General features: G+C 40.5%; 1 protein-coding gene across 1 annotated transcript in view; it reads right to left on the minus strand.

The window, feature by feature from the left end:
* Positions 1–5,851: 5,851 nt before the first annotated feature.
* Positions 5,852–27,750, minus strand: part of DOCK2 (dedicator of cytokinesis 2) — a 478,101-nt gene continuing 456,202 nt past the window's right edge. The window contains exons 50-52 of the mRNA XM_069970478.1: positions 9,701–9,821; positions 9,102–9,241; positions 5,852–6,372 (exon numbers count right to left, since the gene is read on the minus strand). Coding sequence (XP_069826579.1) covers positions 6,301–6,372; positions 9,102–9,241; positions 9,701–9,821 — 333 coding nt within the window. The 3' untranslated portion in view covers positions 5,852–6,300. The remainder of the gene's footprint in view (positions 6,373–9,101; positions 9,242–9,700; positions 9,822–27,750) is intronic.

Genomic DNA, 27,750 nt, shown 5'->3' on the forward strand with positions numbered 1-27,750 from the left:
ATATATATATATTGTATCTGGTAAAAATTAGATGTAAGATAAACATATATTTCTGTAACAAGAAAACTGAACCTGCATGAATTGAAGTCTAATGTGGACCAAGTTTGTAAAGTTGGTGAATATCTCCCCCTAGTGTTTTCTTTCTACCCTTTCTATGCTGCACAGGATCAATGCTGTACATTTTAATAAAACAGCTGTAACAAACTTTATGCATACTTTATATATTAAAGTGATGATGTTATGCATATATCTAACAATATCAAAAATAACCATGTACATTTTAGGAACTTGTAACATATGTTAGTAATAATGAAAGTTATATATATTGTATGAACTTGTATATTGTATGCAGAATTGACTTGAATACACAGAAGAGAGAAACTACACTCTATATAGTAAAATATTTATTTTTGCTCTTTTTCCTTCTCTTTCCTAATCTTCAGTGTTTTTACCTTTATAATCATTTGAATATTTGGGGTTTCCAAAAAGTATTTGCCATTAAATAAAAATCATTTTTTTATAATTTTCATTTTGTTCTACACATAATATATAACAAAAAAACATTTAATAATCCATTAATTTGATTTATATACCACAACATCATCTTTCAGGGGAAAAGTCCCCATTGTTGTATATAGTATGTCCTACCCTTTTTTCTTGGGGGAGATAAGATGGCAACAGAGGTGTCTGGTAGTGGCTAATGGTGCGTTTACACAGACAAATTTATCGGACAGATCTTTAAAGCCAAAGCCAGGAACAGACTATAAACAGGGATCAGGTCATAAAGAAAAGACTGGGATCTATCCTCTTTTCAAATCCATTCCTAGCTTTGGCTTCCAAAATCTGTCAGATAAATCTTTCTGTGCAAATGCACCCTTACTCACTTCTCTTCATTAAAAAAAAAAAACATACACACTCAGCTGAACTGAGTATGCATGCATATGGGGAAGTCTGACAGCCACCTTATATGATTGGCCAGCTCTACATGGTTATCTGGTTTAGCTGTTATTGGTGGGTTCAAATATTATTGTTATTATATAGGGAAGCGGAGCTGAGCACGTTTGTGAAGGAAAATATGCATGTATGGTTGAACCCATCTGCGCTGCAGAAAGTAAAAGATCTGTTATCTTCTGTTCCATTGGTGGTAATGATTAGGAAATAACCATAGGAAGATAAAGGCTGCACCTCAAAAAGCTTTCATTGAGGTGCCATCCTGCTTGTACCTTTTCCTATAGAGGGGCACAGGTTACAGTGCATTGACAATGGCTAAGAGCTATGTTTTCAGTGTATTAAGGCCCTTTTACACAGTTATCGGCCAATTATTGGCCGAACAAACAAACAAGAATGGCCATTCCCAATTATTGGCCTATGTAAAAAGGCCATTGGTCAGATAAATGTATGCACAGAAGCTCATTCTTCAGTTGATGATATGTTTTATGTAGGCCTAAAAATCATCATCGGCCATATATCAACCCATGTAAATTAAAGGGCTGCACGAATTTTACTTCTGTGATACTCAGATATGTATCCTTTCCATTGTATATTTGATTTTATTCATATATTACTGAAAAACTTTCATAAAATTATATTGAAAAAAAAAGGGCTGCACAAACAATCCAATGATCATTCATATAGCTTAACCTGCACGATCACTGAACAAAGCGTAATCAACTAGAAAGACCCTTACAAGTAGGAGTGATGAGGAAACATCATAGATAAAATGCCAAGAAAAGGAACAGCTGAGAACCAAGACATGAAATAATATATACCTAAAGGAAACCTACCATGAGGAACAAGCAGTCAGACCTGTCAGCATCATTTTACATAGTAGAAAGAGCTAAATGGATAGGTATATATAGTGTTGGTGAAAAACATTCCATATGAGTTGTATTTGATTCATTTAAATCTGTCATTATTCTGTGCTTAGGAGTCCAGTGGGCTGGCCTACATGTGTGAGATGGCCCATGGGATTTCTGTAAGTTATACTGAATCTTTGCCAAGCTCCTCCTGCCCTAAAATATGATACAGTATTAGTAAATTAAACTGCATTTACGAGTGCATGTCCCTTTCAAGAAAATTAATAAATTCTTACACAGACAAAAGTTATGTCACTGATGTTAATTTTAGGGAACACATTTTGGAGACAAAAGACCTTATCCCCCCACATCCAAATAAACACATCATAAGCCAGACATATGACAAATGCAATGCCTTTAATTTTTAACACAGCAAGTACAATTTTGATTATGTGTAAAAATAAAAATGAGAATTCATAAGAGTGTAAAAATATAAATGTTTTTGTTGCCTTTTTTTCAACAGATAATCCATATTTATGGTGCGTTCACACCTACAGGATCTGCAGCTGATTTTCTGCAGCAGATTTCATTTAAATAACTGAACACAGCATCAAATCTGCTGCAGATCCTGTAGGTGTGAACGCACCCTGAGACTGAAAAGGTTTGCATTAAGACACTTTTTACAACATATTTCAGTTCAGTGTTTAATTTTCATTTGAAATTCACTTAATTAAAAAAAAAAAATTTCAGAAAAATATGGCTAAATGAGCTATACTGCCTCTAAAGCTAGAAGCATATGTAAGTCAACTTTTACTTCTTTTTCAGTCAGTAAAGTGGATACATAGAAAAATGTTTACTTAATACTTATACTTACTAGCTACTCCCGGAAAAAAAATGCCCAAAACTACACAGTGCAAACTTTAGCCCAGCACAGACCTCCATTCAGAGAGTAAGGTCTGTCTTACACATTGCTCAGTTATTATGCAGCCCTTTGTGTCAGTTAGTTGTTGGCTGCACATCCTCTATAACACGGTGACATGATTTTTGAAGGGTTAAAATGGGCCAATCTTTAGCTTTATTATACAGGAACAAGTCGGTCTGTTCAGACCATAACCTCCCTGTATAATAGGACCCTAGTCTTAGCCACATGAGTACAAGAAAAGCTCTGACACTGTAGGTGTTATATAGTTTGTTCTATAGAAAATCTACTGTATTTCCCAGCCTCCGTGCGCCTCCTGTCCCATTCCTGGCGCAGGCAGTGTGACGTACACTGACTATACCTGGGATCCCCGAAAGTCTCCCGAGCAGCCGAGCGTCTCATCGGCTGCCCGGAGGGCTTCGGAAGAATGACAGAAGCTTCCGGTACTTCTGGAGCCTTTATCACACTGCCTGCTCCGGGAACGGGACAGGAGGCGCGCGGAAGCCGGGAACGGGCCCCAGGTGAGTTAACTGTTTTTTTTTTTTAAATCTAGCTGCAGTTAACCCCCAAGATAGAGTGACATGGTACTGAAAAAGGAGAAGAGACCAAGCAAATCGTCATTCCATATCTATTAGATTTTTCCTAAATTTAGCAGGACACATTCTTACCAAGTAGCATTCATTGAGAAAAATCTATCAACGGAATTAACTGACCGTTATTTTATTATGTGGAGGTGGAGGAGCCTAGAACCAAGGGGCTTAGTCTGGGAGCAGTAGGGTTGCCACAATACTGTGTTTCCTGGTCTTGTGACAGTGATGGTCCCTGAACAACAATACACCTTTTAGGTTAAGAACCTACTTGAATAAGATGGCAATGAAGTGGCAAGTGAGCTTATACAAATTTTTAAAAACATCATCTTTTTTTTTAGATTTTGCTAAGAAATAGTAGTAGCTCAACGTTTATTATAGATGTACGGCCATGTCTTATATCTTTTTCTCCCCTTAGAACTACAGTTATATGATTATGATATCTACATTATAAGAGACTTTCATCACTCCATGCAGCCTACTATCTTTCTGAAAGCATATTGTAAGCTTCTTCCATGGTACTTTGCTGTGAAATTATTTGGACACAAGGAAATGTATCAACTTTTCTTTCTATATGTGTCCAAACTTTCTTGGGACACATATAGAAAATTTAGGGGATATGCCATAAGTGTCCCTTAGATTCACCTGGGAAACTTGTATCTAGAAATCTAGAAATCAAGGACTTTGGCCCTCTAAGGCCTGTTTGCAGCCGCCAGAGATAATGGGAAGCCGAATGAAATTTAAGCAACTCTCAAGTTACACAAATAGCACACACCATGAGTCAGGCTGCTACGCAACTCCTGGAGATAGCATAAAAAAGCATAAGTAAATAAGAAAATAGCATAAGCTCATGGGACTACGCTTGTTTGAGCAATGTCCAAAGTAAATAAAAAGTATGGCTAGAGGGGTCCGGCAGTGTCAGAATGGCCCACTAGAAGATTGGACGATCCTACAGTGGGCCCCCAGCTTTAGAACTGCACTAACACTGACTGAAATGTCCTTTCTTACTGGTTCTTTACTGGAGGGCCCCCAGGATAATTTCCTCTGGTGGGTCCCAGATACCCCAGTCTGACAATGGGTCCGGGAAGCCTTCGATCTGAAAGATGGTGCCGGTCAAAGAGGTGGGCCCTGCATGTCGGAGACACTTATGGCATTGTCCATGGATATGTGTCCCAGATGAGTATACCCTTTTTAAGTATACCCCCAAAGTCCCTGTCCTGCATAATCTTTAGCTCCAGTGTGGAGAGTTACTGGGCCTCGAGGTTTTAAAGGCGGCTAGTGTTAAACACCCAGCAAGTTTCTTTCACATGTCCTATTAATTAGAAAATGGCTCATGCACAAAACTCAATGGATGTCAAACAGTTGCTTCAGCCACTCTCAATAAACTGAACTGAAGATCATGTGGGACAAAAGCTTTATAGGTGCACTTTAAGCATTTTATTTTTTGTTTGCAGATTTTTTTTCCTGATAATTATGTCCATGCTGCTGCTATGTTCTGTGAACACCACTTCAGAGATTTGTTTTACAGCAGCCAAATTGGAAGGTGATTCACTGACTTCTATGGCACAGTTTTTTTATTTCCTATAGTGACCATGTGGTCATATTAATTTCCTATTAAAAAAAAACATACCTAGAGCATGCCTACAGGGTGGTTTCACACATTTCAAAATGTTTAATTATACACTACTATTTTTTTTGGGGGTTTGTGAAGATTTTCAGCACTTCAATGCACCATGTGCCAAGTATTTCCAATAAGTAACGGGTTTTCATCTACAAAAATGGCAGAATGTGCTCTACGGTGGCTACCTACATGTTTGGTATGTCTGAAGCTGGACCACTTTATATAGGAAATAGTTGTGTTCACTGACTACTAGACATCGGCATGAACCCAAACAATTTAAATTTGAACCATGCTGCCTGTACAAGGTGGATGCATGCAGGTGGATGAATGCAGTGGATCCATGCAGTCTTGGGCTGCATCCATCTTCTCCAGGCAGCAGGATTCAAATGCCAATCGTTCATGTTCATGCAAAATCAAAATTTCTGCAAGTTTGCCCAACTTTATCGACTACAGTTGTTTAGATTAAAAAAATAAATAAATAAAAAGTTCTGCTGGGTTCACATTTACTGCTGCGTTTACACACTTAGGCTATGTTCACACTTTGTAAGAGAACGGCCGGTCTCTGCTAAGATCATCCCGGCCGGTACCTTAGTACCGGCCGGATGATCTTTATGGCCGTAGTGTTCTGATGCGGGTGCATCAGCGCGCGCCCGCATCAGAACCCCCCATAGGAACCGCTCGCTTCATTGTGTGAACTGACAGGGTTTCCTACGGCCGCAGAAAACTGACATGTCAGTTCTTTGCGGCCTGGCATGGGATTCCTCTATGGGATCCCGGCCAGAGCGTATACACTCTGGCCGGGATCCCATAGAGGAATAGGCAATGTTCTAAGCTGCATAAAGTACGGCAACAACAGCCGTAATTTTACGTAGTGTGAACATAGCCTTACAGTGGATTTTACATTCCGCTGCGAGTATGTAAAGCCCCTTCCCCCATTACCTGCTGCGTCCCGGTGAATACTTTACTCCGGCCTGCTGCTGTGGCTCCCTGACTCAGCCAATTAGTGGGTGTGGCAGGACAGCGCACTAATTAACTGTGCAGGCTGGATCATGGACGGGTAAAGTATTAAACGGCCAAGGTTTTACATACTTGCAGTGGAATGAAAAAACTGCTGTGAGTATGTAAACTTATACAAAATTACAGTACCGTTCCAGTACGTGTAAACCCACCTTTACAGTTTATAATGTAATTTCCTGTAGAATAGGTCATTAGCTGAATAACATGGCCCCCTCTCTAACGTGCTACTATCTATTGTAGTACAGATGAATCATATTTTTGTTGCAAGTTCTTTACTTTTAAAGGAAAGGAATTACTAGTAATTAAAGGTGATTTTACATAGAAACTGTCTCCCCACTATTGTGATTTTGAAGACAATGATCACAGGTTAAGAAACAGCGTCTCATTTTGAGGGTCCGTGGTCTTTCCATCATCGCTGACCTTAGTGGAACGCTAAAAAAAAAAAAATTAAAAATGCATTATACTGCTAAACATATTCCTACGTGCAAAACATATAAGACAAAGACCGAAAAAATGACAGAAGAAAAATAAGTGAAAATAAATTATAATGAGCTCAGCAAAATATACATAAAACTGCATAATATACAGTACTAAAGCCAGGCTGTCAGAGATAGTAGGATAAGACACAAACATGTGAGGCTGGGTCCACACTGCATTTTTGCATTTGTTTAATATATATCTTTCCTACTAACCTATGTAAGGCTGGGTTCACACTATGTTTTGCCTATCCATTTTTTTTCATGACTTTTTTTTTTTTAAATGGATGCATTTGTGTGCATCCTTTTGATCCGTTTTTCCACACTAAAATGAGGTTGACTACAATGACTCTGTGAACAAAAGTGGCTGTGCTGCAGTTGCACACATGCTTTTGAAGATAGAGGTGCCCAAGCGAGGTCTCTTAGCCAAGTCTGCACCCACACACTCAAGGACTCAAGAACAATACAAAATTATTAGACTGTAATTCTAATTGTTTTCCAAAGGCTATAGGCCTAATGTCACCTGAACTACTCAAGTCTAGGCCACATTGCTAAACTGTTGCTAGCAGAGTCCCCTTCAGTCCAGCTAGTAGATTTAAAGGTGTGCTTTATAGTCAAGGTAGAGGCACGCCAAAGGAGGCAACAACAGATTCTTTTTTTTTCTCAGTGTGTGTCTTTTGAAGTCTATCTAAGGCACCAAGATCCAAACAAGACTGTTCCTTCTGCATCCCCTATAGCTATGCCTTACACACTGGATAAAGTTATTGTTGGTTAATTGTTAGAAACAATTTTACAGTGCCCCTTAACCAGGAAAGCCATGTAGATTTGCTCACATGCTTAATCTGATGGTCCAAAGGTTTTAAAAACTTCATTCAGGTATTAAAAATGTATTAATAGCCAAAATGGCTATTCTGGACTTCTTTTAATGATAGTCCATCCCATTGATCTCACACTCCAAATGCTTTCAAGGATGTACAGATGTTTCTGTATGTGGTGTAACACTGACATCTAGTGGCCAATCTAGGAATAATAATTACAACTCAAGTTTTATCAAGGCATTGCAGCAATGTATAAAAAATAACTAATAAAAAGCATATGATCAATAGATCATACAGCCAGAACCACAGTGGTAAAAAGGAATTACATTTTTTTTTCAATGACCTACGGAACCTACTAAAATATTTATTTAATATTATAATTTATAATATATAATATTTATAAATGACTTTTTAAAATTAATTTAATGAAATAAAAAACATGTATGTTACCTATGTAATAACATACAGCCATAGTACCATGGTTATCCATAAGGGTGGTGTACAATAAGTGCAATGTTGAATCTTGCTTCCAGAAAAAAAAAAAAAAAAAAAAATTCCATGTGTTTATTGTGTCACAGAGGCATGTCTGTGACACTGATGATGCCCGCCCTGCTGCACTGCCCCTGCTACCTTACAATGCAGCTTTGCTTCCTTACAGCATGAATCACAAGTGGGGCTGCAGTGGCCTCAGAGACCTACCACGTTGGCACTACACTGACATTGTATGCAGGCGCAGCAGTGTTGTGAGGTATCATAGGCGACACAGCAGGGAGGGGATCATCAGTATTACACACAATATATGTTCACACAACACCTTTTTTTGGCCACTCTGCGACCATTTTTCTGAACAGCTGTCATTTTGGCAACAACTGTCCAAAAAAAAATGGCCTCAGAATGGTAAAAAAAAAAAAAGACATTGTATGAACATAGCCTAATACTATTTGTGTGTGTCAGTGGTTTTAAAAGGAATTCTGTCGTGTCAGTGTCTATAAAGGCTAACTTCACATAGGGGGACATGTATCAAGCAGTGTACCTTGTGCTCCTTAGTATTTTTTGGCGTAAGTGTGATGTGCACAGCCCTTCGTCAGATTTACTAAACAGTGTAGCTCGGTGTATGTGTGAATATGACAGCTTACTCCAGTTTTTTGCCTTCTTGACATTTGTGGGCGTGGTTATCCGTAAGAATATTCTCAGCCGGGATTTATCATGTGAGAATTTTGAAATTTTCGCATTTTCGTTCGCATCTGTACTCCAGTCCCAGGGTAGCGGAACTTTTTTAACCAGGGTCAATTCATGAATACCTGCAGTAAAATGCACAGCGCCAGGGAAGCTATAGCAGGTGATTTATGAACCAACATGTGAATGTTCATAAATACCTTACTAGGCTGCAAACATATAAGCCAGTGCACAGTGCTAAAAATATTCGCAAAAAAAGGTGCAAATGATAAATGTCACCCATAGGGTTTTTTATTGCATTTTACAATGTTGTCATTTGCAGCCTAAGGGCCCATTCACACTGAGCAAAAGTGGCAGAATTTCAATGGAATTTCTCGTGCGCCTCTGCTCTTCCCCCAAAGAATTGACATGTCAATTCTTTTAGTGGAGAGTGGAAGCGCACAAGAAATCCTGTTGAAACAATAGGACAGGTGGAATTTCAAGCAACGTCCAGGAGCAAATTAAAAGCTCCTGGGTACGGGTATGTTCACACTTTTGCAGATTTTTTTGCAGGTTTTGACTTCCCTATTGAATTTATTTGGGAGAATCTGCCATGGATGTATCCGCCATGTGTGAACATAACCTCTGGGTAGAGTTTTTGGTGATTAATAATTTCGGTGATCAATAAGTGTCATGCTTTATCACTAATTACCATTGTCTTAAAGAACTGATTCACTTTGCTTTTTTTTGCAGTCTTCTTGTCTGACTCCAGGGTACCTGCATTTGGTTGGCTCATCCTGTGATGATTCTGGTCTTCACATGTTGGGCCATTGGCAACTGAAAGAGTTAATGCTAGAAACAAATGAAGAAATTAATACATATATGAATCTCAGGGATCTGGGAATACATATGATAACATATATATTGATACTATTGTTTCTCAAAACCTTAAATTCAGTCTCATTATATAACCCCCCCCCCCCCACACACACACACACACACACACACCTAAGCGATTTTTTTTTTACATTAACTATATAGCTATAAATGAAAAAGCAACCTGATACACTGTGCTATTCCTAATGCAGGGCTCTAGGGGGCAGTGCACCATGCTAAATTTACTCTGTATTTTTTTAACATTTTTGTCAGGACAGGTATTCATGCTAATATATTTCTAGCTATAAAATGAGAATTACCAGAATGCTACTATGCTCATATACTATCATAAAGTATTTATCCAGACACAACCCCCTGAATGTGAGCTTACACTCTGTAAACTGTGCTCCTGTCGCAAAAAGTGTTGTATGTTACCTGGGATTGTCGGCATAGAGCGACTTGCAAAGCTCATTTGCTTGAGAAGAGAAGAGCTTTGTGGTGCCATTACATGATCTGACAGGTTGGTATCACTCATAAACTCCTGCTTCCTTGACAACTGAAGAAAAAAAAAAAAGAATAAACTTAAGCACAAATAAAGTGAATAGCAGAACAACAATATTAGGCTCTGTTTACATCAGGGTTGTGGCCTCCATTTGTAATGGAAGTCAGAACATTACACAGGATTTATTACATTATTACAACAATGGTGCCCAAAGAACCTGACGCGCTTACCACTGGCTCAGTCGGGTTCCTCTGGAAAGTCCATCATTTTTACAGGCAAAAGAGTATTGCATGCAGCACTCTTTCTACTCTCGCAAGAAAACAGCCCCGAATGGAGACTCTGATGCAGACATGAGCCTAATACATATAACATTTATAGTCCAGTACTCCATAAAACAAATGTATTGATTATTTCAGCTTTATAACACTCCAGGTTTAAAATGGTGATGTCATGTCTCTCACTCATGTGACCCCACTGTCACTGAATATAACTAGAACTATTAAATACTACTGTATATTCACCAAGCTCCCCCCCCAAAAAAAAAAAAAAAAAAAAGTTGGAAGGTCCCAAGCTACTAAAGGGAAGTTGTATATTAAAATAATTTCTCACAACCAGTGATTAAGTGCTTAAAGGGGCACTCCAGAGGGGAAAAACATGTTTTTAAACTGGTGTAAAAAAGATATACAAATTTGTAAATTACTTCTATTTAAAAACCCAAGCCTTCCAGTACTTATCAGCTGCTGTATGTGCTGCTGGATGTAGTGAATTCCTTCCAGTATTATACAGGTCTCCCTTCTGCCACCTCTGTCCAGAACTGTCAAGAGCAGGAGAGGTTTTATATAGGGATTTGCTACTTCTCTGGACAGTTCCTGTCACCCACAGAGGTGGCAGTTGAGCAATGTGTCATACTGGAAAGAATACAACTTCCTGCAGGACATATAGCAGGTGATTGAAGTTCTTGAAGGGCTAAGATTTTTAAATAGAAGTTATTTACAAATTTCTATAACTTTTTGACACCAGTTGATTTCAAAACCCTTTTTTTCCCTCTTGAGTAATCCTTTAATACGGTGATTAACAGTCTGTTGTATATGCTGCATCCATGCCATCCAAAAAGGTGCCAGCTATATAGCTGCTGACCAGCCAGGGACAGGTCCTAATAAGATGCCTTTTAGTGTTATGCTGAGAAGCATATTACATTGAAATACAGAAGTACTGCAATGTATTATATCAGTGATCAAGTAATCACAAAGTCAAGGCCTTTAGTGGTAAAAACAACAACAACAACAAACACTGTCCTCTGCAACCTGTCCCCTCCATATATCTCATACTTCATATGCTTTTACCGTCTCTCATACAACCTCTGATCCAGCTCCTAGTTTTCACTTACAAATGCTGACCAAATACCGTGTAAGTTCGGTGGAGGCTGTGGATCCAGCTCCTTCCTCCTAATGTATGAGAGACTATAAAGGCGACTTGTGGCCACGTGTTTGTGTGTACAGGGGACTAAGCTGATACCAGTGAAGGTATAAGCAGCAGTACTATTCCCACCATTTAAAGGACAACTCCGGCCAAAAAATATTTTTTAATATGTTATTACTTATGGAAAGTTCGACAAGTTCCTAATGTACATTAATTATGGGAAATGCACATATACTGCTATTTCCCTTAATTTAGTAGATGAGTGATAAGAACAAGACACAAGACTTTGGTGCGTGTTTTCTCTGTATCTTTAAGAGAAAAGAAAAGACTCTTCTTACACAGAATGTAATCTGTACTTTATGTTCTACTGCAAGGACAATCAAACTTTGACTTACATATTACTGCTCAAGGCTTGCATCTTAGTGCACATGCCGGATAATATCTCTGCTTGTGTATAAAAGTTGAAACAAAACAAAGGGGGCTACTCGCCCAGACTTTTGATTATAGATACATGCTGTCTCAACTTGTGTCTGTTTATCGATAACTCTGAAGCAGAACTGCAGCTGCTATATAGATACAGTATATTTGGAACCATCCATTCTGGGGAATGTCTACTTAGTTATAGGTTGACACTAAAAATATAGTCTTATCAATCAGGCAGGGTTCAGATTCTGTAAAAAAAAAAAAAAAAAAAAAAAAACGACGTCACGAATCAGTTGTAATTCCTATGCAGTGTCCAGTAGGGGACCATTATATGTAGAAGTCTATGGCACTGTATTGTTTCTATGAATGTCTCTGAAAATGTAATGTAATGTAAACTATGCTTTATTGATTGAATGCATTTATGGAATACTTTGGGGAGCAAGTGTCCTTGCTCTCCAAAGTATTCCATAAATGTATTCAATAAATACATTTGGAGGGCACCGAGCAGGGAGGGAGAGACGTGCCTGTGCATCCAACTACCTCCCCCCTTCCTCCATGCTCAGTGCTGGACACATTTACACTGTACTACTCCTCACATCACCTGCTCATAGTATGAGCAGATGATGGGGGAGTAGTACCAGGGCTATCCCCATCACCAGCACCCCCTGCAGCCGCTGATACCCCTGCACTGTAGTTCACATCCCCTGCTGGGGACTGAAAAGCTCAACGGCACCCCCGCATCTTGCCGACACATTCCCTGATGTTACCCCCAGCAGCTTGGATGACATCAGGGAACGAGTCGCCAAGACGCGGGGGCAGCGGTGGGCTCTGCAGTCCCCAGCAGGGGATGTGAACTACAGTGCGGGGGCATCAGCAGCAGCATTGGCGGCGGCAGAAGGTGCTGGTGATGAAGACAGTTCTAGTACTACTCCCTCATCATCTGCTCATACTATGAGCGATCCTGAGTGCTATACGTAGCCTGGGACCGCGGCTATTAACGGGCACGGCGATCAGACCGTTAAGTAGACAGCTGTATCTAAATACATACTGTCCCCCTTCACTGGTGGTCTAGTGGGGGGATTGGCCCCCTCGTGACGCGATCGCGGAGGAGTGATCCCCACATATACACTACCGTTGAAAAGTTTGTGGTCACATTGAAATGTCCTTATTTTTGAAGGAAAAGCACTGTACTTTTCAATGAAGATAACTTTAAACTAGTCCTAACTTTAAACAAATACACTCTATACATTGCTAATGTGGTAAATGACTATTCTAGCTGCAAATGTCTGTTTTTGGTGCAATATCTACATAGGTGTATAGAGGCCCATTTCCAGCAACTATCACTCCAGTGTTCTAATGGTACAATGTGTTTGCTCATTGGCTCAGAAGGCTAATTGATGATTAGAAAACCCTTGTGCAATCATGTTCACACATCTGAAAACAGTCTAGCTCGTTACAGAAGCTACAAAACTGACCTTCCTTTGAGCAGATTGTGTCTCTGGAGCATCACATTTGTGGGGTCAATTAAACGCTCAAAATGGCCAGAAAAAGAGAACTTTCATCTGAAACTCGACAGTCTATTCTTGTTCTTAGAAATGAAGGCTATTCCATGCAAGAAATTGCTAAGAAATTGAAGATTTCCTACAACGATGTGTACTACTCCCTTCAGAAGACAGCCCAAGAGGCCTGCGTTGCACAACTAAGCAAGAAGATAAGCACATTAGAGTCTCTAGTTTGAGAAGCAGACGCCTCACAGGTCCCCAACTGGCATCTTCATTAAATAATACCCGCAAAACACCAGTGTCAACCTCTACAGTGAAGAGGCGACTGCGGGATTTGGGGCTTCAGGGCAGAGTGGCAAAGAAAAAGCCATATCTGAGACTGGCCAATAAAAGAAAAAGATTTAGATGGGCAAAAGAACACAGACATTGGACAGAGACTGGGAAAAAGTGTTGTGGACGGATGAATCCAAGTTTGAGGTGTTTGGATCACAAAGAAAAACGTTTGTGAGATGCAGAACAAATGAAAAGATGCTGGAAGAATGCCTGGCGCCATCTGTTAAGCATGGTGGAGGTAATGTGATGGTCTGGGGTTGCTTTGGTGCTGGTAAGGTGGGAGATTTGTACAGGGTAAAATGGATTCTGAATAAGGAAGGCTATCACTCAATTTTGCAACGCCATGCCATGCCCAGTGAACAGCGCTTGATTGGAGCCAATTTCATCCTACAACAGGTCAATGACCCTAAACACACCTCCAAATTGTGCAAGAACTATTTACAGCAGAAGCAGGCAGCTGGTATTCTATCGGTAATGGAGAGGCCAGCGCAGTCACCAGATCTGAACCCCATTGAGCTATTGTGGGAGCAGCTTGACCGTATGGTACGCCAGAAGTGCCCATCCAACCAATCCAACTTGTGGGAGCTGCTTCTAGAAGCGTGGGGGGCAATTTCTCCAGCTTACCTCAACAGATTAACAGCTAGAATGTCAAAGGTGTGCAATGCTGTAATTGCTGCAAAAGGTGGATTCTTTGACGAAAGCAAAGTTTGATGTAAAAAAATGTTATTTCAAATCCAAATCATTATTTCTAACCTTGTCAATGTCTTGACTCTATTTTCTATTCATTTCACAACGTATGGTGGTGAAGAAGTGTGACTTTTCATGGAAAACACAAAATTGTTTGGGTGACCCCAAACTTTTATACGGTACTGTATTAATGGCCGTTGGCTGCGCTGTAATGGCGCTGATTCCGGCTCGGCACTCTATTGCTTTCGGCTTCAGCAGCCGAAAGCAATAGGATGCCTATCTCATGGATCTATGTAGTATATCTATACTGCATAGATCTCTATGAGAGATCAGAATAGTAATACTAGAAGTCACCAAGGGGGGCTTCTAGTATGTGTGTAAAAAATTTGGGTTGCATCAAATCTAGAAAAATTGTGATAAAAAGCGATCAAAAAGTTGCATGTGCAATCAAGGTACCGATAGAAATTACTGATCATGGCGCAAAAAGTGACACCTCACACAGCCCAGAGACCAAAGGATAAAAGCGTTATAATCATGGTAATAGAGGAATTTTAAGGAAAAAAATATATATTTTTTTAAAAGGTTTTAATTTTTTAAAAGCCATCAACTAAAATAAAAGTTATACAAGTTACAGTACATATCTTTTTAATCGTACTAACTTCAGGAACATGTATAACAAGTCAGTTTTACCCTACGGCAAACGGCCTAAAAACAAACCCCCCCCCCCCCCCAAACAAACAAATGTTTGTTTTTGTTTTTTTCAATTTCACCACACATATAATTTTTTTCTGGTTTCACTGCATTTTTTAGGCAAAAATTACATCTGCCATTGCAAAGCACAATTAGTGGTACAAAAAATAAGGGCTCATCTGGGTCTCTAGGTGGAAAAATGCACGCACTATAGCCTTATATACACAAGGAGGAAAAAACGAAAGCGCAAAAATGAAAACTGGCTGTATCCCCTAAGGGTTAAAAAATACTTTTGTCCCGAACTTCTCCTTTAAGTATCTAACTCTCTACTGGGAACATTCTCAAGGCTTCCATGGCAGCTTTTTTTCTCAGCACAAATTTTGTGGTGTAAACATAGTTAAATTTCTCCCATGGTTCAAATTCTGTGGCCATTTCTGTTAAGTAAAGTGCAAGTTTTTTGGCATCACAGTGTCTGACTGGCTCCTATTGTGACACCTCCTTAAACCATGAGCACCATCTGGTGGATTATTGCCCCGCCTCCCCCTGTGCCTTGAGGTTCCCCCATTACATGACAACTCTTACTTCATCCAAACGATATGTTTTGTGGTTTATTTATGATGGTTAATTTGGAAAATGGTCTACCTAACTAGGACTGTTATAGCTGACTACAATAAAAAGTCCCTGTGGTCCAATTATAAGGAATTAAATTCAAAAATGTTTTTTTGGAATGATTTCAAAATCAATCTAAAGCATTACTGCCCCTGATTCTGTTTTAGGGTCTGTTCACACGTACAGACTCGCTGCGTATTTATCGCTGTGAGTTTCTCGCACATAAATTCACAGCGATACTGATTGCTATCAAGTCAATGTATGTGTATTCTCTCTGCGTGTTTGGTGCGATTTTTACATGCGAGTTTTGATTTTCACAGGCAAGTTCAACACCACAAAAAACGCAGCTACTTTCATGCGAGTTTGATGCGAGTTTTACGCAGCGAGTCTGTACGTGTGAACAGACCCTGAAAAACAATAATTCTGCTGTTAGTTTTCAATGGTTGCCGCCACCTGCAGAAAGCATACACATTACTATTGTGTGTATTGCTAGTAGATTTCTGCCAACGAAAGGAGAAAGTGACTCAGCACTAATAATTCTAGTACAGAAACACAGAGAGAGAGCTGGAGGTCTAGAACCTGACCGTATCTAATTCCCTTATGTAAGGCTATTAATAATTAACATTGTCAAAAATAAAAAAGTAAATTAATCCCAAAAGAGGCCAGCAAATAGACTGCAAGAGCCTTCAGCACAAGATGCTGAAAATGCACTTTAGAATAATATAGAGCATAATATAATTATACTACTCCTTGAAGACAATGAGGAATCTACTAACATGCACGCTTGTCGTACATCACAGAAAAGGGGAAGATTCACCCCCTTCTCCGTGGCATATGCCAACCGTATCCCCTGTTCACCTGATGGGTGGGCAGGGGGGCAAGGCAAAGAGGGGCCATGGCCTCCCCCACACGATTTATTAAGGTTTATATCTGAAAACAGGCGTAAACCAGGCAAAAATTTTATTTATGCACAATGCCTGCGCCCGGCGCAGGGCCAGCCGAATGTACTAAGAGGCATGCGTCTCTTAGTAAATCTGTCCGGAGAATAGGGCTTTATTTAAGACTGGTGCACAAGTACTTCAGACTTGATAAATGTTCCCCGATATGTTTATCACATATCAGATGGGTTTTCTGGGCTGGGAGGGTTTTTTTTGTTTGTTTGTTTAATTTTTTTTAGCTTTTTTTAGTTAATTCTTAGCAGCAGCTATATTCAGAAGCCCCTTCTTTCACGTCTCCCAATTTTTCATGGTTCTTGTAATATTTTGTTTGTCAGGACTTTCTCAAAACAAAAGCAGAAACCAGGAAGAAAAGGACAGAAACAAGGAAAGGACAAAACGGTAAATGAGTGGGACAGTTTAGTATAGCAGCGTTAATGCAAATATGTGCTAGAGAAAAATACACCAAATTTACAAAGACACTTTCACAGTGTCCGAGTCACAGAAACTAATGTGACCCGTGATGTGTATGCATCTTCATTCACATAGGGTAAAGAGCATTACATTAGGTGCTGCGGAACTAGACTTTTATGGTTTATGTAACTCAAATAGTAATCTGTCTGTACCTGGTGCTTTAAATCTAGGAGTTAAGTTGCAGCTTCTTTGGATGTAATCCTATTGCTTGTTTTTCTATATATATTTTTTTATTTTTGCAATTTATTCACTTTAGGAAGGTTATTGTTTCCATACATTATTTTACTAGGATTACAGATTGCTGATTCTCCAAGGAAGAATTGCTGTTATAATACAAGTGTTTTCAACTATCTTGTCTATATTTCTACCCAGTTTTACACCCCTTTATGCAGACAGTGACATGCAGTGCTGTGGATGCAGGAGGCTTTGGTAGATTGTTGTGGACAGAAGCCAGAAGTAGAGTGAAAAGAATCCTCTTCACCCTACACCCTCTGGACCCACAAGCAGCTGAAATTATAATGTTACCCAGTGAAAAGGAACTATCTAGCCCAAACAGTTCAAATTTGATATGCACCACCAGCCCCTTCCAGAAGGCAGCTGCAAAGCTTCATTGTTTCAGTATAAATTTAAAGCCAATGTATGGAATTGTCATCCAATAGCATGGTCGTGTCCATAGTTACCCGAACTTCTGGAGGCTGGAGTAACTACACGCTGATGGGCTTAGGAAACATCATGACAGGTACTCTTTAAGGAAATAAATAATACATATCATGTGTACCAAGTGCGTGGCTATGCACAAAGATTCTGCAAGGGAAGGTTATCAGGAAAACTGGCAAGTTTTGGAATCACTATCATATTGCTGAAGCACTTGAGGGGATTTCCTGGCAGGAGCTAGAGTATGGCTGGAGCAGGTGCCCAAATTACAAATAAACACAGTCAAATTGCTGGCATATAACAGTATACTTTATATACAAAATCCAGCAATTACTGAAGGAGGCATTAAGCTGTAAAGGATAATTTTTTACTCACCGTAAATTTTCTTTCCTGTAGTCCGAAGCAGCAGCACAAATGGGGAAGATCCTATCTTCCTGCAATGGTAGGACAGATGGTACTAATAAAAGAAGATTGATTAGGAGCCCTATAAGGCCATACAGACCACTCCTCCTTGTGTCAATTCTAACGACCAAAAAACTCATAATAAAATCTTAGTTAATAAGGCATTGAAACAATCAAGTTATGCTGCATAAATAATAGTTTGTTTAAATCAGGGCGGGAAGTCTGTGCTGCTGCTTCGGACTACAGGAAAGAAAATTTACGGTGATTAAAAAATTATCCTTTCCCTTACGTCCTCAGCAGCAGCACAAATGGGCATATAGCAAGCTATGAAAACAGACTAGGGAAGGCCATTACATTACAGAAGACAGAATGGCTGAGCCAAAAACTGGTTGATCAGACTCGTGAATATCTAGTCTATAGTGCTTCACAAAGGTAATGACGGACGACCATGAAGCAGTCCTGCATATTTGTTCCAAGGGTACAGATCTTTTTTCAGCCCATGTGGATGATATTGCCCTCATTGAATGTACCTTGATTGCATCAGGTACTTGTAATCCAGCTTCTTGGTAGCATATGGAGAGGACTTCCCTTATCCATATGGACAGAGAAGCTTTGGATGACTTGCATCCTTTGTTTTTCCCTGCAAAGGATAAAAACAAGTGGTTAGATTACCTGAAGGAGTTTGTCCGTTCAATATACATGCTTCAAGCCCTTCCCACATCTAAGGGATGAAGCTCCTCCTCTCTCGTATTGGCAGGAGTAATGGATTGTAACAATGTAAATGTGGAAGAGACTTTCACCCACCAGGCTTCAAACTTCTTTACCTTCAGGTAGATTCTGTAGGCAGTTGTGGCTCTGGACTGCAGAAGAGTGGTCACCACTTTGACAGCATATCAATTTCCATCTTGTTGATGGCAGTCAAGCTTCGAACAGGCCTACCCTCTTAAGTTATTAACTGAGGGTATACAGAAGCCTCCAGATTATTCCTATGGAATTATCAGGAGAGAACGCCATGCTTTTAGATAATAAAAGGTCATCATGAAACCAGAGACTTGCTACTTGCAAGATTTTTAGACTCTGCCCACACCTGGCAGGGATGCTGGGAGTAATCTCTGCTACTGTGAGTCAGTAGCTGGGGAGACTTCCCAGAAGATTCTTAGGCAGGGGGCTCACCATTGTGAACCATGCCCTCTTGGGTCAATAGGGGCAAATAAGGCTGACCAAGGGCCAATCTTGTCTCAGATTCTGCAAGACTCTGGGCTTTATAGGAGTGAGAAAAAAGGGTTCCCAATTTGAACCTTCAATAGGAATAGGTCTATCCTCCATGCGATTTACCAGAAAGCTTCTGGTCCAGAGACTGTTCCTCCGACAGGGTTACATCGCAGCATAGATTGCCAGCAGACAAAATGCCCCTGCCTCCAGTAGTAATGCTACTGATTTAGTGCCCCTATAAAGATCGATATGCGCCATCCTAGATGCGGTTTTGATTTTATACTGATAGCTTTCCATAGATTGGTGTGCTGGAGTGGACTAGTATTCCCTTCATATGTTGGATGCCAGCAACATCTCTGATGGGGATTAAGGCTCCTTTGCTCGTTGCTCCTGCATACAAGCGCCCCACTGCTTGATACATCAATGGTTTTCTCTACCCACTTCATTGGGAGACTGTTGCCATTGAGCAGGAAAAGCTATCTTTGTCTCTGGGTGTAATTTCCAGAGCAGACCTAAGACCCAAGGGTATCAGATGAAGTGACAGCAACTGGGGAGTACTGAGAACTTGTGTCAACTTCTGTAATCTCTCTGGAGGAAGAGAGAATGTCACAGACTGGGGATCTATTCTCTTCTCTAGGAATTGTCCCATGCCAGAAACAATGATGAGGTTCAATTTTCTCAAACAGTCAAAAGTACAATAGACATTACCTTGGTGACTGTAGATGGAGCCAAGATGATTCCAAACAGAAGGGCTGTAAATTGAAAAGAATGCCAATTGCCTTGTACAAAAGGTATTGATGTAAAGGAATATGCAGCTTTTGTCTGTAGACAGGTACATGCGGGTATACATGGCCAGATAACGTCCTTCTTCTAGGAGGGAACTACAGAGCATAAATCCTCCATACAACCGGCTTCTCAGAGGAGGCTGTATACAGGTACATGCAAGTATACCTGGTCAGATAACATTCTTCTTCTAGGAGGGACCTACAGATCATAGATCCCACATACAGCACCTTCCTCAGATTGTGAAATTCAATATGGTAGCCTTTCCTATCATATAACACTGGTACAGACCTCTCTCATTATGGAAAACGTCAGAAAAACGTAGTCACAAGTTCTTGTCCTTATCCCCAAGGCCTCCGAGACGTCTGGTCCTTCTTGTGCAGGATTCTTTCCTTTACCTTCCGTACTAGAATTCCTACGGAATGGGGAACAAAAGTAGAAGTTCCTTCGCCTCTTATTAGACTGGGGCAGATAATAGACCTGACCATAAGAAAAAAAAACGACTTTCATGAGAATGTCCAATACAGATCCAACTATCTTTATATTGGAGTGAACATCTGCCCCCTTACAACGAAGGACCAGTCTCCAAACTGCGGGGATCGGGCAGCCAATTATACTGCTCAACTTTAGTAAGAGACAATTATTTATTTTATTTTTTTTTTTTTTGAAAATTACTAAGAAATTTTTTTTTTTAAACAAGGTCTTTGTTCATCTGAAGGAGCCATGACCTCTGACTCCATCCGGTTCGGCCTGTAGATGATCATTCAGATGTAAAATCTTAAGCAGTCATTGTCTCTTCTGAGAACAAGTTGCAATCCACAAATGAATTCTCTGCCACCTGACCCTTGTTTCACACGTAGTAATAGTGCGGCCGTATGTACGGATGTAATAGTGCGCCCGTATATTTGAGGGTTCGTGTTTATGCTGTGAAGTATAGGATATGCGGCTGCACAGTGCACACTATGTATGAATCTACGGCCCTATCGTAAACGGACCCGTAAAAAATGAACAAGACCATTATTTGCGGCTGAATATGCGGCCGAGGATTGACAGGCGGTCCGTACAAAGTACTTCAAAAATAGCCGGCAATGATGCCGAATGCCGATGCCTCTAATAGTTACTATATTAAATTAATCAAACACATTTTCTTTGTAATCAAGACACTTTCGTTGATCAATAATTTATTTCTAACGAATCCATCATTTTGCAATTAAATATACTGTTAAAAAAAATAGATATATAAATAAATGTATATTTATCTATATATTTATTTTTTGACATTATATTTAATTGCACAATGATGGATTCGTTAGAATTAAATTATTGACAAACGAAACTGAATTTATTTCCAAGAAAATGTGTTTTATTCATTAAATATTAATTAGTACAGGAAGCTCTATAAGCCGGTAATTCATATGCCGGCAATAGAGCATTCTGTACTAATTATCACTTTACTTTAATGAAAACATCAAATGTTTCTTCTAATTATGTTATGACAATAACATTATTAGAAGAAACATTTAGAATTATATGTGCGCTCAGCTGATTGGCTGTTCGGCTGAGCGCACATATAATGAGCCGGTCCGCAGTACAGTGACTTCATTGTGCTGCGGACCAGCGAAGAGGACACATCGGGGTGAGTATAGAGCTCTCCCCACCCCCTCCCCGGCACTGCACCCCTCCCAGCAAGGAAGGGGGGGTCACTTAACCCCTTCCTTGCTGGGATGGGTGCAGTCTGACATCAGTCTGGCCCCCAAGGGGTTAAGGGGGATGCAATACATCCTCCCTTAACCCCTTGGGGGTCAGACTGTAAGCAGCGATCTGTAAAGATGCTGCATACTGTAAGGAGCACAACACCGCTCACAATGATGGGTGTTGTGCTCCTGTTTGTGTGTTTTTTGTGTGTTTCTCCCTTTTTGTTTTTCAGATATCGGTATCCTGGGGATTACATCGGATTCCATGGACTACGTCGATGACCAGCGGTTTTTCTTTGAATTTTGATAATAAAATGGTCAATGAGGGGTGTGGGGGTGTTTTTATTTGAATAAAAAAATTTGTAAACTTGTGTCTTGTCTTTATTTCTTTACTTTATAGACTTAGTAGTGGAAGCCGTCTAATAGACGGAATCCATTACTAAGTTGGGGCCTAGTGTTAGCCGGTATAAAATGGCTAACACTAACCCCCTATTATTACCCCAGTACCCAATGCCACCAGGGGTACTGGGAAGAGCCGGGTGCCAGTGGTCCCGGAGCGTCAATATTGGCGCTCCTGGACCGGGCGGCAGCAGGCTGGTAAGATTTAGGCTGGGGAGGGCCTAAACCAATGGCTCTTCCCACCCTGGTGTTACCAGGCTGCTGTCGTTTGGTTTTTAACCCGGCTGGTTATAAAAATAGGGGGGACCCTATGCGTTTTTTTTTTAATTATTTATTTATTTAAAAAAAAAACACATAGGGTCCCCCCTATTTTTAAAACCAGCCGGGTTAAAAACCAAACGACAGCAGCCTGGTAACACCAGGGTGGGAAGAGCCATTGGTTTAGGCCCTCCCCAGCCTAAATCTTACCAGCCTGCTGCCGCCCGGTCCAGGAGCGCCAATTTTGACGCTCCGGGACCACTGGCACCCGGCTCTTCCCAGTACCCCTGGTGGCATTGGGTACTGGGGTAATAATGGGGGGTTAGTGTTAGCCATTTTATACCGGCTAACACTAGGCCCCAACTTAGTAATGGATTCTGTCTATTAGACGGCTTCCACTACTAAGTCTATAAAGTAAAGAAATAAAGACAAGACACAAGTTTACAAATTTTTTTATTCAAATAAAAACACCCCCACAACCCTCATTGACCATTTTATTAAAAAAAATTCAAAGAACAACCGCTGGTCATCGACGTAGTCCATGGAATCCGACGTAATCCCCAGGATACCGATATCTGAAAAACAAAAAGGGAGAAACACACAAAACACACAAACAGGAGCACAACACCCATCATTGTGAGCGGTGTTGTGCTCCTTACAGTATGCAGCATCTTTACAGATCGCTGCTTACAGTCTGACCCCCAAGGGGTTAAGGGAGGATGTACTGCATCCCCTTTAACCCCCGGGGGGCCAGACTGATGTCAGACTGCACCCATCCCAGCAAGGAAGGGGTTAAGTGACCCCCCTTCCTTGCTGGGAGGGGTGCAGTGCCGGGGAGGGGGTGGGGAGAGCTCTATACTCACCCCGATGTGTCCTCTTCGCTGGTCCGCAGCACAATGAAGTCACTGTACTGCGGACCGGCTCTTTATATGTGCGCTCAGCCGATCAGCCAATCAGCTGAGCGCACATATAATTCTAAATGTTTCTTCTAATAATGTTATTGTCATAACATAATTAGAAGAAACATTTGATGTTTTCATTAAAGTAAAGTGATGATTAGTACAGAATGCTCTATTGCCGGCATATGAATTACCGGCTTATAGTGCTTCCTGTACTAATTAATATTTAATGAATAAAACACATTTTCGTTTAAATAAATACAGTTTCTTTGTTCAATAATTTAATTCTAACGAATCCATCATTGTGCAATTAAATATACTGTCAAAAAATAAATATATATATAAATATACATTTATTTATATATATATTTATTTTAACAGTATATTTAATTGCAAAATGATGGAATCGTTTACATTTAATTATTGAACAATAAATGGGACTTTATTACAAAGAAAATGTGTTTTATTAATTCAATATATTAACCATGAGAGACATCGGCTATAGTGCAGAGGATCGCAAACCCCGGTAATAGCGAGTCATGTAAACTGTTTCCCTGCTTTCCCAGATGCATCCAGAGGTGTTTGCATCACTTTCTTAACATTTTATTTGTTATTTTTAGTTGAACCAGATTTCCAAGTAAATGACCGTATGTTTTGAGCCGCATGTCTATTTTTTCCCACGGCCGGAGTTTCACCCGCACATTTACAGCCGCATAAAAAATACAGCCGCACAGTTACAGCGTGTGAAACCAGCCTGAAAGTGGAATCTTGCTGGATCTGTACGCCAAGAAAGCTTTTTCCCCTCCAGAAGTCACCAGAATCCTGCTACATCCAAGGATGGAAATTGTGCCGACTAACAGACTAGTGCAGAGTGCCTGGAATCAGACACACAGGTGCACTGAATATGCAACCAGCAATCCTAAGGTGGTGTTCACACATAGCAGCTTCATAGTTTTACTGCACCCTTCAGTACACAGAAGCTCCATAGGGTCACTGCATCATCTGATATCAGTATTACAGAGAGTAACTAGACAGCAGGTCTACACAGTATTAGAGTAATTAGACTGCAGGTATACACAGTACACATCCAGCATCTCTAAGGATGTAGCTTCATAGGTCACTGCATTATCTGATAACAGTACTAAAGTAATCAGATAGGATTGTAGATGTGTACATCTGTGTACTAAGGCCATGTTCACACACAGTAGCTTTACTGCATTCTTAAATAGCAGCACTGGAACAGCGCAAAAAAGCTCCATAGAATCACTGCATCATCTGATGGCAGTATTACGCAAAATAATCAGATATCAGGTGTATCCAGTACACATTCATTAGCTCTAAGCATCTGCTCACACATATATCTCTATATGGTTACTGTATCATCTGATAGCAGTATTAGTGGAAGTAATGAGACAGCAGCTGTTACAAAGTACACAACTTCAGACTCCAAGGCTGTGTTCACACACACAGTAGCTTCATAGGGCACTGCATCATCTGATAGCAGTATAGTGAAAGAAATCAGACAGCAAGTGTACACAATACACTACAATTCTAAGGCAGTGTTCACACATAGTGGCTTCATAACTTCACTGCATTCTTAAATAGCAGCACACAGAAGGTCCACATGATCACTGTATTATCTGATAGTAATACTGGAAAAGTAATCAGAGAGCAGGTATACACAGTACACAACTACAATTCTAAGGCTGTGTTCACACACGCAATTAGCTTCACTGCATCATCTGGTAGCAGTACTATAGAAAGTAATCAGGCTGCAGATGTTCACAATTCACAAATAGCAGCTCTAGGGTTGTGTGCACACACAAACACACACACAGTTTTATAGCTTCACTGCATCATCCGATGGCAGTACTATAGAAAGAAATGAGGCAACAGGTATACACAATTAGCAGCTCTAGGGCTGTGTTCACACACACACACACAGTTTCATAGCTTCATTGTAGCAGTACTGGAGAAAATAATGAGACATATCTTACCTTGCTGAAGCATAACGAAACATCAGCAGCCGCCCAGGTGAGGACACAGATCTGGCAGCACCATGATACTTACTGCAGCAGCTTCATGGCTTCCCTCACACAGCGGCTCCATACAGCAGAGAAGCTGAGTGATAGCTCTACTAAAAAGTAAATCTTCTCTCTGATACAGCAGAGCAGGAAAAAACAACATTTTTTATAAACTCCCCCTCTCCACACGACCATGTGGAAAGGAAGAATCATTGGAAAGGAAAGCCAGACACAAACATAGGCCTGAGCCTGCTTCCCTCTTCTACCACCTGTCCCACAGGAGGACAGAAAAAAACACAAGGAGGAGGGGTCTGTATGGCCTTCTTATAGGGCTCATAATCAATCTTCTTTTATTAGTACCATCTGTCCTACCATTGCAGGAACATAGGATCTTCCCCATTTGTGCTGCTGCTGAGGACGTAAGGGAAAGCATCTTACATTTACAAATATGTAATGTTAAATGGGTATACCCAACCTGAGAACCAATGACATACACCATATATGTGTTTGAACAACTCCTATCAAAGTTAATAAAAATTAGTCAAATTGCATAACTCTCTGGATTCAGCTATTTTCTGCCTCTTGACCACCTCTGGCAGCCACAAAAACAGGCCGGAGGGGGCTGGGGAGCTCTCAATCCGAAGATAAGTGTGGGACCCAGAGGTCAATATACTATAATTGTCCCAGACATACCCCTTCAAACACATGATCTATACTATATCTAAAGTGCTGAAAGAGAAAATAAATACAACTTATAGTCTAAACAGAAACCCAAAGTATCAATTATTTTCCAGAAGATGGATTTCATAATGATAGACTATGTGCTTGCTTAAGAGCAATCAATTGCTATTCAATTATTTCCATTTCTTTACACGTATAAGAGACATGTTCAAAATATCTCCTCCTTATAAAGTATGCTTTATCTGGGCTCAATGTCTTAGTTATATATGTATATCACTTTCCAAACAACCACAAGGTCTCTGAATCTAAAAATAAGGTGGCGTAACTGGCATAAATAGCTGGCATCATGATTACCTCGATAAGAACACACGGTTATGGGGTTTATAAGAAAGTCATCTGATAATGTAGATTTATGTAGATTATGTACAGTATCTATTGGTTAAGCAAATTAACCCTTAGAGGACTGGGCAAATTTAAATTTTTTGCATTTTCGTTTTTTCCTCCTTGAGCTTAAAGGGAACCAATCACGCAGAAAATCAATGTAAAGCTAAGGATACGTGCTGGTAGATCACCCAGCACACTTCCCAAATATGCCCCTGTAACCTCTGTGCCCCCCTCAATTAGACAGTATTCTTACTTTGTTCAGGTCACGCGCTGTATGTAAATTTTTGGTAAGTAGTCAAGGTGGGCGTATGTAGTCAAGGTGGGCGTATGTAGTCACGGTCCGGGGGCGTATGTAGTCACGGTTCGGGGGCGTATGTAGTCACGGTCCGGGGCTGTAATCACGCCCAGAGGGCCGTGATTCGGAGGCTTGCGGTCCAGTGACGTCAACCGGCGGCTTGCGTTCCGCGGCCGCGCCGACGTCAGTGTCGTCCCCCGCCGTACTGCGCATGACGGACATAGCCTCGAACTCACTTAGCGCCGAAGATCGTCGCTGGAGGCTGTGTTTCACCTGCTGGGCTCACCTCAATTCCTCTTTCTGCAGAAATTTGGTATTCCCCATCAGTTCTTTCTTCACTGCCACCAATGATTTACTTTGTAAACTCTCCCTGTCACCAATGATTTTCTTTGCAGGTCTTCACTGCCACCAATGATTTTATTTGCAGGTCCCCACTGCCATCAATGATTTTATTTGCAGGTCCCCACTGCCACCAATGATTTTATTTGCAGGTCCCCACTGACACCAACGATTAACCCCCCCCACTGCCACCAATGATTATCCCCCTCGTTTTTACGCCGCTCGCCCTGGGGTAAAAATGACTTGTTATATATGTTCCTCAAGTTGTTATGATTACAACGTTATATAACATGTATAACTTTTATTGTATCTGATGGCCTGTAAAAAATTCAAACCATTGTTAACAAATATATGTTCCTTAAGGCTATGTTCACACTGCGTATGAATCCGTCCGTAGATCGTACGCTGCCGTACATGTGTGGCTGAAACTACACCCGTAGTACAGTTATGCTTCCCTAGCTTGTTTCGAAGCGATCTGAAACAGGTCATTTACTTGGAAATCTTCGCCCAGCCCAATAAAACACACAGAACCTTTTGGATCTAAAAATCACGTTCAATTTGGCTGAAATAAGTACTTCGTAAGTACGGCCGTGAGTTTCAACATTTCCGTCCTCAAACAATGGTCTTGTTCATTTTTCACGGCGCCGTACACGATCCAGCCGTAAGCTCATACGTAGTGTGCACTGTGCGGGCGTATATCGTATACTTTCAAGCGAACGCATCAACCTCAAAACTACGTGCGTATATTCGTGGTTCGCACTACGGACGGATTCATACGCAGTGTGAACATAGCCTACAATTGCTCTATTCCCATGCTTATAGCGCTTTTATCCTTTGGTATATGGGTCTGTGTGAGGTGTCATTTTTTGCGCCATGATGTGTTCTTT

This window comes from Dendropsophus ebraccatus, chromosome 1 (genome assembly GCF_027789765.1).
Source record: "Dendropsophus ebraccatus isolate aDenEbr1 chromosome 1, aDenEbr1.pat, whole genome shotgun sequence".
Lineage (NCBI taxonomy): Eukaryota > Metazoa > Chordata > Amphibia > Anura > Hylidae > Dendropsophus > Dendropsophus ebraccatus.